Here is a 13761-nt window from a genome sequence, read left to right on the forward strand (position 1 = left end):
AACAACAGTCAAGTATCACAGCAGAAATGCAGACAAATAGCTGTAATCATTGTTGTGTTTATGTCGTAATCATTGTTGTGTTTAAGCTGTAATCATTGTTGTGTTTAAGTCGTAATCATTGTTGTGTTTAAGCTGTAATCATTGTTGTGTTTAAGCTGTAATCATTGTTGTGTTTAAGCTGTAATCATTGTTGTGTTTAAGCTGTAATCATTGTTGTAAATTAGTGACTGATTTGGTCATTTACTTGATTGCTGATTTGAAGCATGTGTGATCATAAAATACTGAAATTTTTTGCAGTGCGCACTTGCTGGATCAAAAAGAATCAACTTAAGATAAAACTGATTTCTGGGCAGGCATGATTTGCAATTGAATTTTTGGACGACATTAGAAAAGGACTTTCAACAAAGCAATCGTAACCTCTAGGCTCGTGCTGCAAAGCGGCATGCCAGCTGTGCCTTTTTCGGAACATGGCCTGGCCATGGCTTGGTCTGTTGTTGCGTATGAATGTAGCCATTGAAACAGGCCGTCTGTGTGTGTAGTAGCTTTTACCTGATATGCATGCAAAGGAAAAGGTAAAACAAAGCATTAGAGAAAGACCAGTTTCTAACCGTGATGGTGAGAAATTAGTACATCCGAGAATACTGACAGTCTATAACCTGAGCCACTTTGAAATGTTTGTGCGATTTAAATGTCTTGTAGTAGATAGCTTCACACAGGAAGCGATGACTAATATCAGTAGTGATCAGCTATGATAGGATCATTATACATTGTAGCATAAAAGTATTGGCTGTATCAATATACATTGTACATAACAGTCTGTTTTCCAGTTTAATCATCATCATCTTGTCGTAAGAGTTTCACAGATGTTCATGACTCTTTTCTGGTTCAAATATGCCTTAAATCCCTCTATGTCATAACACCCAGCAATGCAAAACACCTTAAGTTAAGATTCAGTAAAGTTTACAGTCTTATCTCCAGAGTGAAATATTTGTTTTTCTTCTCAGACCTTATATCCCATCAGGTCAAGTACCTTAAGACCCACTTTGGCTTGACTTAACCTGCAGTCTTACCGGCTCTGTGTGACCTCCTGTTCTGGAGTTTCTTGGCCTCAGCAGTCGCAGAAAACCTAGTTTCTTGAGGCTGCTTTTCCGGAGGCTGCTTTTCTTGGGGTTGCTTCTCGTGAGGCACTGCATCAGCTTCAATTGGCTTGAAGTGCAGGGAATCGGGAAGGTTGTAGTCATTCTTTTCGCTGTCCGAGTAGGGGTTGAAGACTTCCACCACTTCACGGGACGCCGGCGACAACGACTCTTGGGCAAAGTCGTCGTCAGCTTGGACCTCTACATGCCTCGCTTGATACAGAGATCCTCCTTCGGTAGGGTTTTTACTAGTACCTTGCACAGGTTGCTGCGAAAGCCGTGAAGACTCTTCAATACTCTTTACCTGGCCTCCCTTACTGTTACCCTCCCTCTGCGCCGGACGGTGGTAATACTGGTCATCTCTGTACCCCGTCGTGTTGGCACTGGCGTACGGTTCCTCCACCGGTGCATTGCGGCTGTCGTCAGCCTGCATGTAACCCGACACTGCTGTTCCGTACCTCTCGTTCCAGTGTCTTGCGTATCTCTCGGCAGGCGTCTCGTACCGCGGAGCGGCGTCCCCGTACCGAGCCTGCATCAGGGCCCTGCTGGAAGACGTCGCCCTCCTCGGACTGAATCCCTCCATTTTATCCCTCCTTCCGTACCCATCTTCTTTATATTCGTCATCCATTGGTTCCACGTACGTTGCTCGGAAAAGCGGCCTCTCTGGAACTGAGGCATCGTCCCTCGGATGCTTCACGTATGTCTGATGAAGATCTCTCTCGGCTGGTACGTAGTTTTTTCCCGCGCCAAGACCTACTGATGACAGTGATTCTGATTTATCCTCATTGCGGTCTACTGTGGGATAGGTATGAGCAACGTCATAGTGGGGAGGCTGTGATTGGGGGGGTTCCTGTGATTTTGAGGAGGAGGTGGGCTCCTCCCTACCGGCATAAAGACTCCCCCAGCTCCAGTGCAGGTCACCTGCGGGTGTGGTAAGGTACAGTACAGGCTGAGTGAACGTGGGGACTGTGCACAGCGTGTGGACCACTTACCCTCCACCATACCGCAGATAGACTCAGGGACAGACAGAAGACATGAACACCAGCAGTTTATCCACTCCCTAGTCTTCCGCCACTTCTTATGCCTTTCAAGATGCTATGAATTATACTGTTATTCCTGATTTTTTTCACAGTAATTTTATGTCCACGATGTTCATGGTCACTTCTGTGCCGTGAACTTATCATTACCGTTAATAAATAATTCCTCAACTTTCTCTTTCCTTTTAATTTTTTACCGTGAACATACCAGTGTTCATATTTCTCAGACCATGAAATTTTGCTACCGTGAACATTAAGTTTACATAGAAATTACAGTAGATATCACTCATGCAATACTGTTTTTGTTGATTAATGACCGATGGTTCTTTCTGCTGCCGAAGATAACTCTGTCATTACCAGGCTAGCCACTGTTACTTCCCAAGTATCTGTATGATACTTTGACATTTATAGTTAATTGTGATATGATGAGCCTTTATACAGTAAGGGTGCCTATATAATGTGAGAGCAGCGGGATTTAAAACGTTTAGGCACCGAGGGATTGTGCACTGCAAGAAATTGCTGACAACTTGAAATGGGCATCTTGCTCCATCTTCATCACATCAAAATTTGCATCTACCACTCAGAGACTCTATGTATAAATATACATTTGTACAACATTGAATCATTTAAAAAATACATATTTCAACAGGATTTTCCCAGACCTTGCTGTGTCAGAACCTGAAATGAAGATATGCAGTTACTGTCCTTGGTGCTGAAATAGTAATGTTATGAATTAATATACTAGTATTAACTTTGAACCACCTCATTGCTGACCTGTGGTACAACCAAAACAATCTTAGCACATATAGGGCAGCCTATAGCAGGAAAGGGTTAACAAGCTTTAAATCCCTGTGCCAAGGCTCGAAATACTTTTTTCTGCATACCTGCACCAGTGCTGGTATCATAGAAAATTAGCTGCACCAGACAACTTTTACCTGTACCAACCAGACTTTGAGAAATACAGATTGCATTAAAAAATTGTTCAAAAACTACTTTAGGTCAATACAGCATATAAAAGTCTACATACACCTTCATGTAAATCATAAGCCAAGCATAGACCAACGCAGGTTACATTGTAGGTGCATGTAGACAACAGAAATACCTGCACTAAGGTGCATACACTCAGTATTTCGAGCCCTATCCTAAGCAAATGCCTCTTTCTTCCCAACAGCAACAATGTAAGAGCAATCCATTTGCCTGTGCTGTGGTACAAAAAAACATCAAGTTATTCAATGTATGATACTGCTATACTAGTTATTTCCAAAGGGGATAAGACTGAATCAGATGCTTTGGATCCACTAAGAACACATCAACCCCATCTAATACATGGCTGACTATCTTGTCACAACTTTGAGCCATATAAATGCATTTATCATGTACCAAACGATAACAGAAAATAAACAAAATCCTTCTGACATACCGGGACTCAGAAGTCCTTGTGGCCTGAACCACGGATTATGCCTGATTTGAGATTCTATCTGGTCTCTAAGTTAAATAGGGAGGCAGGAATTAGTCCACATCTGCAAAGCCCATCTCCCTCCATGAGTAAATATCTGTGACCTTCTATTTTAAGTGCAGCATGCTACGGGCCAGGCCAAATAAACCACAGACCAATCCATGTTCAAATCTACCAGGGATCATATTCAGATTGTTTTGTTATTGATTCCCTTAACTCTTTTAGCTTTTGTCAGTTTTCTGTGGATTGGATTTCTACACAGCTTCCTTTTTAAGTCTACTTTAAGGTTCAGCTGTAACTCAACACGTCTCTGCGTACCCTCTAAAACAAACATTGTATTATCCACGTTTCTCATTAAATACACAATAACCACAAACTTAGTGGTTCTGAAAATATCAACATCTAGTCAAGAGTTCCCTCACACCATTCCTATTAACCTTTATCTAAAGTTGACAAAAGCACCAAAGCTCTATTTTAGGGACCTCTAAACAAGCCATTTGTACATGTCATTAATACCGTGTATAATAATATGTAAATTCTATTGGCAGATGGAGGCCATATCAAGTATTCTTCCTGCTAATAAAATTGGTAGAAACAACTTGATAACATACAGACCTAACATATTGAGCTAAAAGGACTTGGGAGACCATTGGAGAGACCTCCAGTGATAAAATACCCAAACAAATCTATATTACATGTATGCATCACGTCTTCTGCACTTTGAAGCTACAAATATTTATTAACACTTCTTGTATAGTTGAATTGAATTCTTATATCACCACATTGGAAAGCTCTGTAAATGATGCATGTTTAGTATACTCCACAATACTAAGAAAGTCGTCAACATTTGGAATCAACATGGTATGGCCTATGTAGTACTGCCACTCATAATATTCACCTGCTAAGAAAATCCTTAAGTTATAGATCATCAATACAAAGTAATTCTGTACTCAATAGTTCAAATATGTACAGTCCAGTAAGATCACACGAATATACAATCAGGTAACAGATAACTTTTGTGGCATTTGTCAACATTTCATAGCCACATTCTGTGATACTGGAAACATGAATTGTACACCTTAAAAACTTAAATAAAAGATTGCATAGTATAAACCTTACACCCTCCAACCACCATAGAATACACTTTGAAATTCATAGATGCTAAAAATACAATGTATTTATACCGAGTTTGTAAGTTGTTCTTCTAGTAGTTCTACTACTCAACTCCAGAGCCAGAAGCAGAATTTTTTTATTTTGAGCAATTTTGAGTTTGTAAATTGTCCATATACAAATATAAGCTTCTACTACTCAACTGCAGCTTCTAAAGCAGAATTGTTTTTAATTTCCAGCTTGAGTAATGAAGTTGTTTTATACCTTTAGTAGTTGCTTTAGAAGACGCACGAGTAGGAGGGGTGGGAGGGGTGACCTTCGACCTTGTGGGGGGCGCTGGCGGAGGCGGCGGTGGGCCCGAACTTTTCACCGATTTCCAACCGGCATCTAGTCCACAAGACGGCAATACAACACCAATGGAGACACTGTCCGTATATACCACGGTCCACATGCAAACGTACACACTCGCATGTGAGACGGGGGAAAAAAATCTCATACTGATCTATTGTCTAGATGCAGTTTGGGGTTGCGGGGGAGGGGGGTGGAACTATCTTCGAGCAGCTACATTATAACAACCTGATGTATTACGTGATAGCACTGCCATGCCTTCTTAACAGTTTCATATCTCAGTCCATTCTATAGAACCATGCTACTGCTCAGCGGTCACTACGATTACAGCTATCTCCGCATGATCTCAGCAGCCTGCAAACTCTCTATCAGTCATCCAGCAAGACTCCATGGATGCAAAGGGACACCAGCACAAACTGGTGCCACTTGCTACTGCAAGGCACTAGCAGAAGCGGGGATATGTTACACTACTACTGCCTACAGAATGGATAAATCTAGATTTAGGCAACCTACATAGACGTTGTGGTGTCTACTCTGCAGCAGATATATTGACAGATGGCTACAGCCTCAATGCTGACTACCGGTATACATTGTCGTCCATATGGACAACAGTGTTAAAGTGATCTGGCAGATCTATTACTACGCACCATTCTTGGCAGTTGACTCGAGTTATTTGGAAGCCTCCAATTGAAGTCAAACGGTTCTGAATCATAACCATCTCAAATTTCACATGTTCGACTGTCTCTGCACCAAAATCATTCCAATAAACAAAAACTGGAAAACAACAAATTGTGGAGAATGGAAGAGACATCAGATTTCCCTCTCAGAAATATCATACAAAATGATACAACAGTTTGTTGATTTTACATGCCATATATAACAGTATATGACATGTAAAATCCATTTTTATCTCTCCCTACAATGAAGCGCTTGTTAAATTTTTATTAATTTCCTAGCAGCTTACTCACTCCATCCCCCACAAACTTTAAAACTTGTAAAATTTATATGGTGTTTCCATAAAGACAGTGTTTGTACTCATGGTTTCTATTAATTTTGGACTTCATCTTAGATCACAAGACACAGCCCAAAGGTTGATTTGATGCCAAAAACAACAATTGTTAGACGAAGCTAATTACTTTGTTTTGTACTTGAATTGGAGGCTTGCTTTGCTTCAGATAGACTGACCTTGACTCTGACTTTCCCATTTCTGTGCCCACCGTGTTGTACTTGTGCTCTTGGACATGTCTTTGATATTGTAGGTGTTCACCTTGTAGGCTGCTAGACATGATATCGGAGGGACACACGCTCGGTTATTCTCACAGCTTTGGGATCAAACAACTGCGTAAAAATTAGTTCAGACTTTGCAGGTGTTGAATGCGGAGTAACGGTTTTCTACACTCACAGCCTGGCAACCAATAGGAAAAGGTAAGTCATGGAGCAGAGATTTTAGTTGAGAAAATTCTTTACCAGGATGAAGCCCAATGTTGTATTGAATGAAAAATCCTGCAAATTATAATATTACTACATATCCAAGACTCAAGATATCTGTTGCTGTTTTTAATGTCGCAGACCAGCATGCTAACTTTCATTGCTCAAAGTCTGTTAAGACTAATACTAGTAATAGACCCAACATTGTTGCACAATATTTTCAGGATTGTACGCAGGTTTGCTCAATTTAACTTCTAAGTCCAGTATCATCTAGATCAGTGTAACTACCAACTTGAAGTTTAAAAAAAATTCTCTATATACTTATCTCCATCTGTGTAATTTCTGAGTAAATAAAATACTGGATATACTAAATTGTATACCACAACTCTATATATGATGTCTACCTCTTGATTCCGTATCTCTAAAGCTATTGTAATAAATATAAACAGCTCTTATTATGCTGCAATATGCACAGATAATTTCAGCGGCAATGCACACTTTTGGCTGCATATAATGCATAATCCAGAATGACACATAGGTCACCATGCCAAGTAACCATACTGTTTTTTTGTGCATACATTTGTACACAGTCAACTTCCATGCTACACTTCATTTTACTACTACATAGGACATTAAATTCCTTTGAGGCAGTGAACAGAACAATTTACACCTTAAAAAGCAAGCTATTATCATAGTCTAACTTGAGCAAAACCCCACAAGCTCCAGCTCTGGACGTAAAGATGTGGTTGCAGTTGAAATTTATAATTTACATGTATCAAGTGCACGTAGACCCATTCCTGTACATGTATGTATGTACTTGGTTAGATCTTCTTGCATCTATGATTATAACAAGTCAAATCGAGCACCGACTTCTTTTTGAGACAACTGTATACTCCACTCAAAATGACACCATTATGGATGAACAGATTCATTTAATAAATGAATATTATCATTGTGACTCAATCCTAGAATGATGAATCATTCACTGATGAAAATTGTTATGTATTATTCTGGATGATTTATTAGTTTATGTTTGATATTAATGATGAAAGATTTACATGGAATTATTATGATCAAGGTGGAAACAATCTGGTTTCAAACTTCGAGCAATATTTCATGATTTGGAGGTTTAATTTTTTCATGCTAATTAAATCTGTTACCGGCCTTTAATGGGAACCAGCTCTATACTAGAATAGAACGTCTTCTGGTTTCCTGGGTAACCTGGAATTAACAGAAATTTAGTTCCTTACATTCCGAAAATGTTAATGTCAAAGCTATGTTATGCTAAATAGTTTGTGCAGTTCGGTTTGAATACTTGAAACCCGGTGTGCTGTTTCCAACAAGTTTTATGTTTTCCTCCAACATTACAACATTTATCTTTTATTTTTATGAGTATTCAGAGAAAAGACATAGAGGGTTATAGTTAGCAAACAAAAACATATTCAGCACGCACAGCTGTTTTAGCAACACACAAACAAAAACACATATTCATAACAAAAACAACAAGCGAACAAAAAATGTAAACGTGAACAATCAAAACATAGTTTTCAACTGCAAGTGCATCAGAGCTGGAACACCTTGCAACATCACATAAATGTATGAACATGTTAACAGCACATTTTTCCATGGTGGGAAGGATACTAATTATTTGCACTGACAGAAATTTGGGTACAGGGGTACAAACTGATGCAAAACAAACCCACGGAAACCAACATAAACATTCAGACACATCAAATTTCTGTCAGGCAAAGTCTGGCAAGCTTTTTCTTGACAGAAAGAAATTGACAGTTGCTGAGGGGGAAGGGGGGCAGGGGGTGTAGAAGGGGCTGGTTGGGGTGGGGAAAAATACCTGGCGTTGAATTTTCCATCTCTCTATTTCTCCTTTGCGGCCCGTTTGGAATTCTGTTGTTCTCTTCTGACCTGGTAGGGATACAAGGGAACATTCCGTTACTTGCACCTAAACTATCACAAAATACATCCTGGTAAAAAACATCATCAATTGTTAACACAGATTACATATAACCATAGATTGTGTGAACGACTGACATGTAGCTTTTCTTGCATAACGTTTAATAAGTGGTCAGCAATCTAAATAGTATCAACACTGTATTACCAAAAATTACACAAATATTTACACACAAAAGCACGCAGAATGACTAGTCCTCTGACATAATTCAATTATCAAATTGGTTGCTTCTAAAAAGATGAAAACCATAATGACCATGCCCTTGGGCTATTTGCATTCTTGGGAACAACAGCAAGAATTTGAATAATGTTGACTATTTCTGACACCCACCTAGACGAAATCCTGAATTAAAATCAATTATAGACATTCAATTAAGTCCTCTCAATGACATGAACTGCCTACAAGTAATTCAGCAAAATCAAACACTCCAGAAAGCAAATATCTGCTTTCATTGAGCAAATGTACATGACCTTGGGGTTGCAAGGTTATTCTGTTCTTTGGAACATAACAATACATCCTCTGTACAGCAGACGGAATTGAAATGTCAGAGTACCCGTCATGGTTTTATCCACCCATGCTGGCATATAGCCAGTCGGGAACAGTCATTAACACACAACAGTTTTGTGCTACAGATCAGTTTATCCATTTGGTAACAGTCTGTAAAGCCCCTGTCACACATTCACAAAATCAATTTGGCCTCCTGAACACAAGCCGAACGCCCCACGACCATGGTTAGGAGGTCTGCGCAAAGTTGGCTACTATAAATAATAAGGCTGCACCAGCCAAATGTTCCTCAAAATGTTTAAAACATTTGGGGGTTGGTCAGGGGGTTCGGCCATGGTTGGCTGGTGTTTGGCTGTAAGTTAGCAGAACACCATTCAACCATCTGGGAGTAAGATAGCAGTCTTCGGGGGTCAAGTTCAACTCAAACTAAACTCAAATTCGTTTCGATTCAAATACTATTAGTGTAAGGTAGGCGTGGCCTAAATCTGATCCCAAAGTCAGCCGAACCCGGTCTGCTGGTGTCCAGGAACAAATTCGGAGGAAGGTCGTGAATGTGTGACAGGGGCTCAAGGTCGTCAACATTTAACCACCCCATATTTTGGACTGTACCATTTTGCTGGTGGGGACCCAGGGTTCAAGTACACTGCCTCTTCCTTCCAATCTTCCTTCTACCTATCTTAGTACTTCCGAAAGAAGGGGGTGTAAGCACGTCGGCAGCCTGTGCGAAACCACCATTTTTCACAATTTTCGTTGGATGTTTGGTCAACGTTGCAACCAAATTTTGCCTGTTGCAGACAATACTTTTTCCAACATAACATTTGTAAACTGCAGACGGAATGCTATCCTTATATGTGCAAATACAACCTTATGTGAGACGTTCTGCCGAAGAGCTATGCACAATACATTACGGGTTTCGCTCAGGTGCAGTACGTTCTGCCGACGTGCTGGGTTCAAGTGCATAATCCTCACCTCTTCAAGTGCAGCTCCAGACGCTTGCCAGCATTCTTGACCAGCAGTTGTGCTTGCTGTAGGTCCGTCCCCTGGACGTTGTAGCCGTTGATTTTCTCTACAATGTCCCCCTCTCCCACGCCAGCAGTGGCTGCCTTGCTATTGGGGTTGATCTGTAGCATAGGGAGAGGAACGCAGGCATAAATTATACATACCAGGGGTCGAAGTACTTTTATTCGGTGTTCTTAATGACATTAGAATGTGTGGACTGTCCAACATTGACCCACTGGACAGGGTAGCATGGAGACATGGAGTCCAGTCTAGCCAACTGCTGCCCACCCCTGAGACAAGGAAGCCGGTAGCAGAATAATCAAACTTTAAAAGCCTGGATGAGTATGATTGTATGTATTGTATGTATGTATTCTGCAATTTTGTTCTGCAATTCAGAAATACTTTCTGCAAATACACACGTAATAGTCCAGATTGCCGCAATACAAAATTGGATGTTGGCAAATATTTTACATGCAATTTGAAAACTATTTTGCACTAGAGGCAGTAATAAATACAAAAGCTCTTAATTGCCATTAAATCCCTAGCCTGATTTTTTCAGTCTGCAAAATTGCGGGTTAGTTAATTTTTCTTCTGCGACATTGAAAATGTTTCTGCAAAATGTAGACTGCAAATGAGTATTTCTAACTGTGGAGAGGGTAACGTAGACACAAATTATACATGCACACAGAAATTTCAAGAAGGGTCCGACAACCTACATGTGCGTACAAGTACTAAATTAATAAATGGAGATGGAGGAAGGCGATAAGTGTTTTCTGTGACCTTTGACTACACAGATACTCAAGACCCTATAATTGGTTAGGTCACTACCTAGTAATGTTTTGAAAGAACTTACAACAATATCAACTTTTGCGTATCACATAATCAAGGTATAACATAATATTTTTTCAGTTTTATTCAGTTTTATTCAGATCCACAATTAGCCTCATAAGAGGCTACTCTTCCTGTGGTCTACACAATATGTACATGACTTGTAAGAGTTTCCATTTTCTCTGACTATTGTTTACCAAATGTCTAACCTTCACCAAAGTATAATGTAATGTACATGTATATATTATCATATAGAATGAAAAACAATATTTTCCTTTGTTTATTTGGACCAGTCACTTGTTTTGTAACTAACATAATTATGTACGCACAGCTGCTGATATAAATAATCAAATCTCAATCGGGCAATTGAAGAAGACGAAGAATACAAAATGTATGTGTCTCGAGGTTACTTCTTTTAAATACACAAAAGTCAGCATCAATTGCATGAACAGCCAGAACAATATCAACATGCACAAAGAAAACATTTTTAAATGGATGCATTATCAATATACATAAATGGAAAACAGTACACAAACCACATGTACCCTTTCACAAACACACACAACTACAGCAACTCTCATGATGACCGTAACATTTCAAGAGATTTACATCGAAGTCTTAGGCAATAAACAACCTGCTAAATCACAGCTGGCACACTGTATGCTGTTGTCACTGACAACAATAAAATGACTGATGATAAGAGCTATGATTCTCACGACCCAAAGCATCATTGAAAGAAAAATCATTTCCCAAGTGCCGCAGTGAGTACGGGTAAGTGATTACTGCCTACGATAAGAGAATAACAGTTGTGACAGCTGGTGATGGTTGGATGAGATTGGTTGCTATGGCGATCACCATGGTAACCAGGGCCATCATCGACCCTATTTCCCGATTAGGCATAAGGAGACAATAGAAGATGTCACAGTGAGGATCAAACACATCCATTATCAATTCAGCGATACCCGAGGTTAAATCTGCTTCTGTTCAGATAGTATAGGCTGTCCTCAGACAATCAAACTGTCCAAATCCAATAACCTATAAATACAAGAAATTTCATGGGAAAAGCAAAAAAAATCCTAAAATGAACCTTTTGTACAATACATTTTGTATGATTGATACCAAATAATGCAGAGCTTGACAATGGCAACATCCCCATAAAGTGTATTACAAACAAATGTAAGGCTACATACTTTTCTAACTTAGACCATGAAACTTTTCATGGAGATGGGAGTGGCACAAAAATCCTACAATGATACATATATGACCATATATCTTTATGCAGAACTCCGCATGTAAAATGTGAAATGGCAACAACCCTATAAAGTGGATTATATTAGGTTATATTGGCTACACTGCTGGTGACTGAATCATCATAAAGTGTACAAATAAATTCTACGATGCCTGTTTCACACATATCAAATTATACGCAATGAAAATCTTATAGTTATACAAGGAGATTCAGAATTTTATCTGCGTTAGTATCACTTAAGTCTAATAATTTTCAAATTGGTAAAAACAAATGTTCAGCACTGTGATACTGTATGGTGTGTTCTTTCATAGACAAAACAATGAAACCTGAGAGAAAAAGATTCCTATCCCCCCCACCCCCAACCATTCAGTAATATTCAAACTCAACAGCTAAATTTAGATTTCTGACAGGAAATCAAGACACTAATCCAGTTACAATCTATCAACATAGAGGAACGGTCAATTTTGTTGGGAATCAACAAGACTAATACTTTTCACCTCACTAAAGACTGGAAAAGGGAAGAACATGTATCCAGCTTGCAAACATGAATATCTATATTGAGCCATGGACCAAGTTTATGGTGTATGTACAGGGAGTTTACGAAAGTTCAGGACCAGAGCAGTAGACGACTGTTTGCTCTATATTCCACAGCAATGCCTGGCATTCGAGCAGCATTCCATCCATGTCCTCTTTACGGAAAAACCTGAACCCTCTCCAGATACAACCTCCAGCTCCAACTGATAATGTGAAAGACAGATTGGAGCAAAAATAGACGTGGTGTTCTGTAATGTCACCGATATCTTTGGACGCTATGTTGGTACCTTTAAAAAAACTGCACGTTTGGTGTATTAAAGCTCACGTACCTTTGCAGGGCTGAACAGCTTGCCAGCGGCCTAGGGGGTCACAGGAGCCTACCAGAAAGGGCCAACTCAACAGGGCCAAAAATATCGCACTGGGGCACTATAAAAAGACACACAGATTATACCTAGGGGCTCCAGCAGACATTGGTATGGGTCATGGCTACTGCTCCAAGATACCATACACACACCGGGCAAAATCTGATACAAAATGACCGATATTTTATTTTACTTCCTGAAAATCTATCTCAAACCTCTATAAATCCAGTGAGATTAAGGCATAATAATATTCTGTACAATGCCAAACATTGCCGTAAACATTCCTCTTCTGCGCATGATGGCCTTTGGCTCAGCAACCTTTACACAACCCCTGAGGTACTAAACAGAACATTGTACACACGCAATTAGGGGAAATCTGTGGCTAGGAACGGTGGCTATAGCGTGATGACTTCAGCGCTGTGCGATGTAATGTCCAGACAGAATATCAACATTGGCTATTGACATATAGAAGTGACGTTATATCTGTTTTGGCTGGTAAAATTAGTTCATTTATCCTTATTTCAGAAGTCTTGGAGGGTGAACATACATCTGTCTACACATTTGTCTGTGTTACACGCTATATCTTTACTTATCACAGACCAAATAGATTCAGAATGCATACCATACTTGTGGCCAATATGGCATGTCACAACGTAATATCATCAACCAACCTCTGACAAGGATGACCCAGCTTTTGGCTGTTATACTGACTTATACACTGTTCCTGTATCATGGAGCAGGTGCCATTGTATATTTTGCACAAATGACCAGTCATACCCGACAGGCTCATAATTGATTTCGGTT

General features: G+C 39.7%; 1 protein-coding gene across 50 annotated transcripts in view; it reads right to left on the reverse strand.

Moving 5' to 3' along the window:
- Window positions 1–13761, reverse strand: part of LOC109466753 (sorbin and SH3 domain-containing protein 1-like) — an 85273-nt gene that overhangs the window by 45306 nt on the left and 26206 nt on the right. For 41 of the 50 annotated variants that reach the window (XM_019764560.1, XM_019764542.1, XM_019764545.1 and 38 more), the window contains exons 2-5: window positions 9955–10106; window positions 8365–8435; window positions 1071–2057; window positions 418–549 (exon numbers count right to left, since the gene is read on the reverse strand). In XM_019764560.1, coding sequence (XP_019620119.1) covers window positions 418–549; window positions 1071–2057; window positions 8365–8435; window positions 9955–10106 — 1342 coding nt within the window. Of the gene's footprint in view, window positions 1–417; window positions 550–1070; window positions 2058–5003; window positions 5127–6272; window positions 6366–8364; window positions 8436–9954; window positions 10107–12924; window positions 12996–13761 lie in introns of those variants that run through there. The other 9 variants (XM_019764572.1, XM_019764574.1, XM_019764577.1 and 6 more) reach the window with 7 other exon arrangements.

Source organism: Branchiostoma belcheri, unplaced genomic scaffold (genome assembly GCF_001625305.1).
Source record: "Branchiostoma belcheri isolate BF01 breed outbred unplaced genomic scaffold, Haploidv18h27 scaffold17, whole genome shotgun sequence".
Classification (NCBI taxonomy): domain Eukaryota; kingdom Metazoa; phylum Chordata; class Leptocardii; order Amphioxiformes; family Branchiostomatidae; genus Branchiostoma; species Branchiostoma belcheri.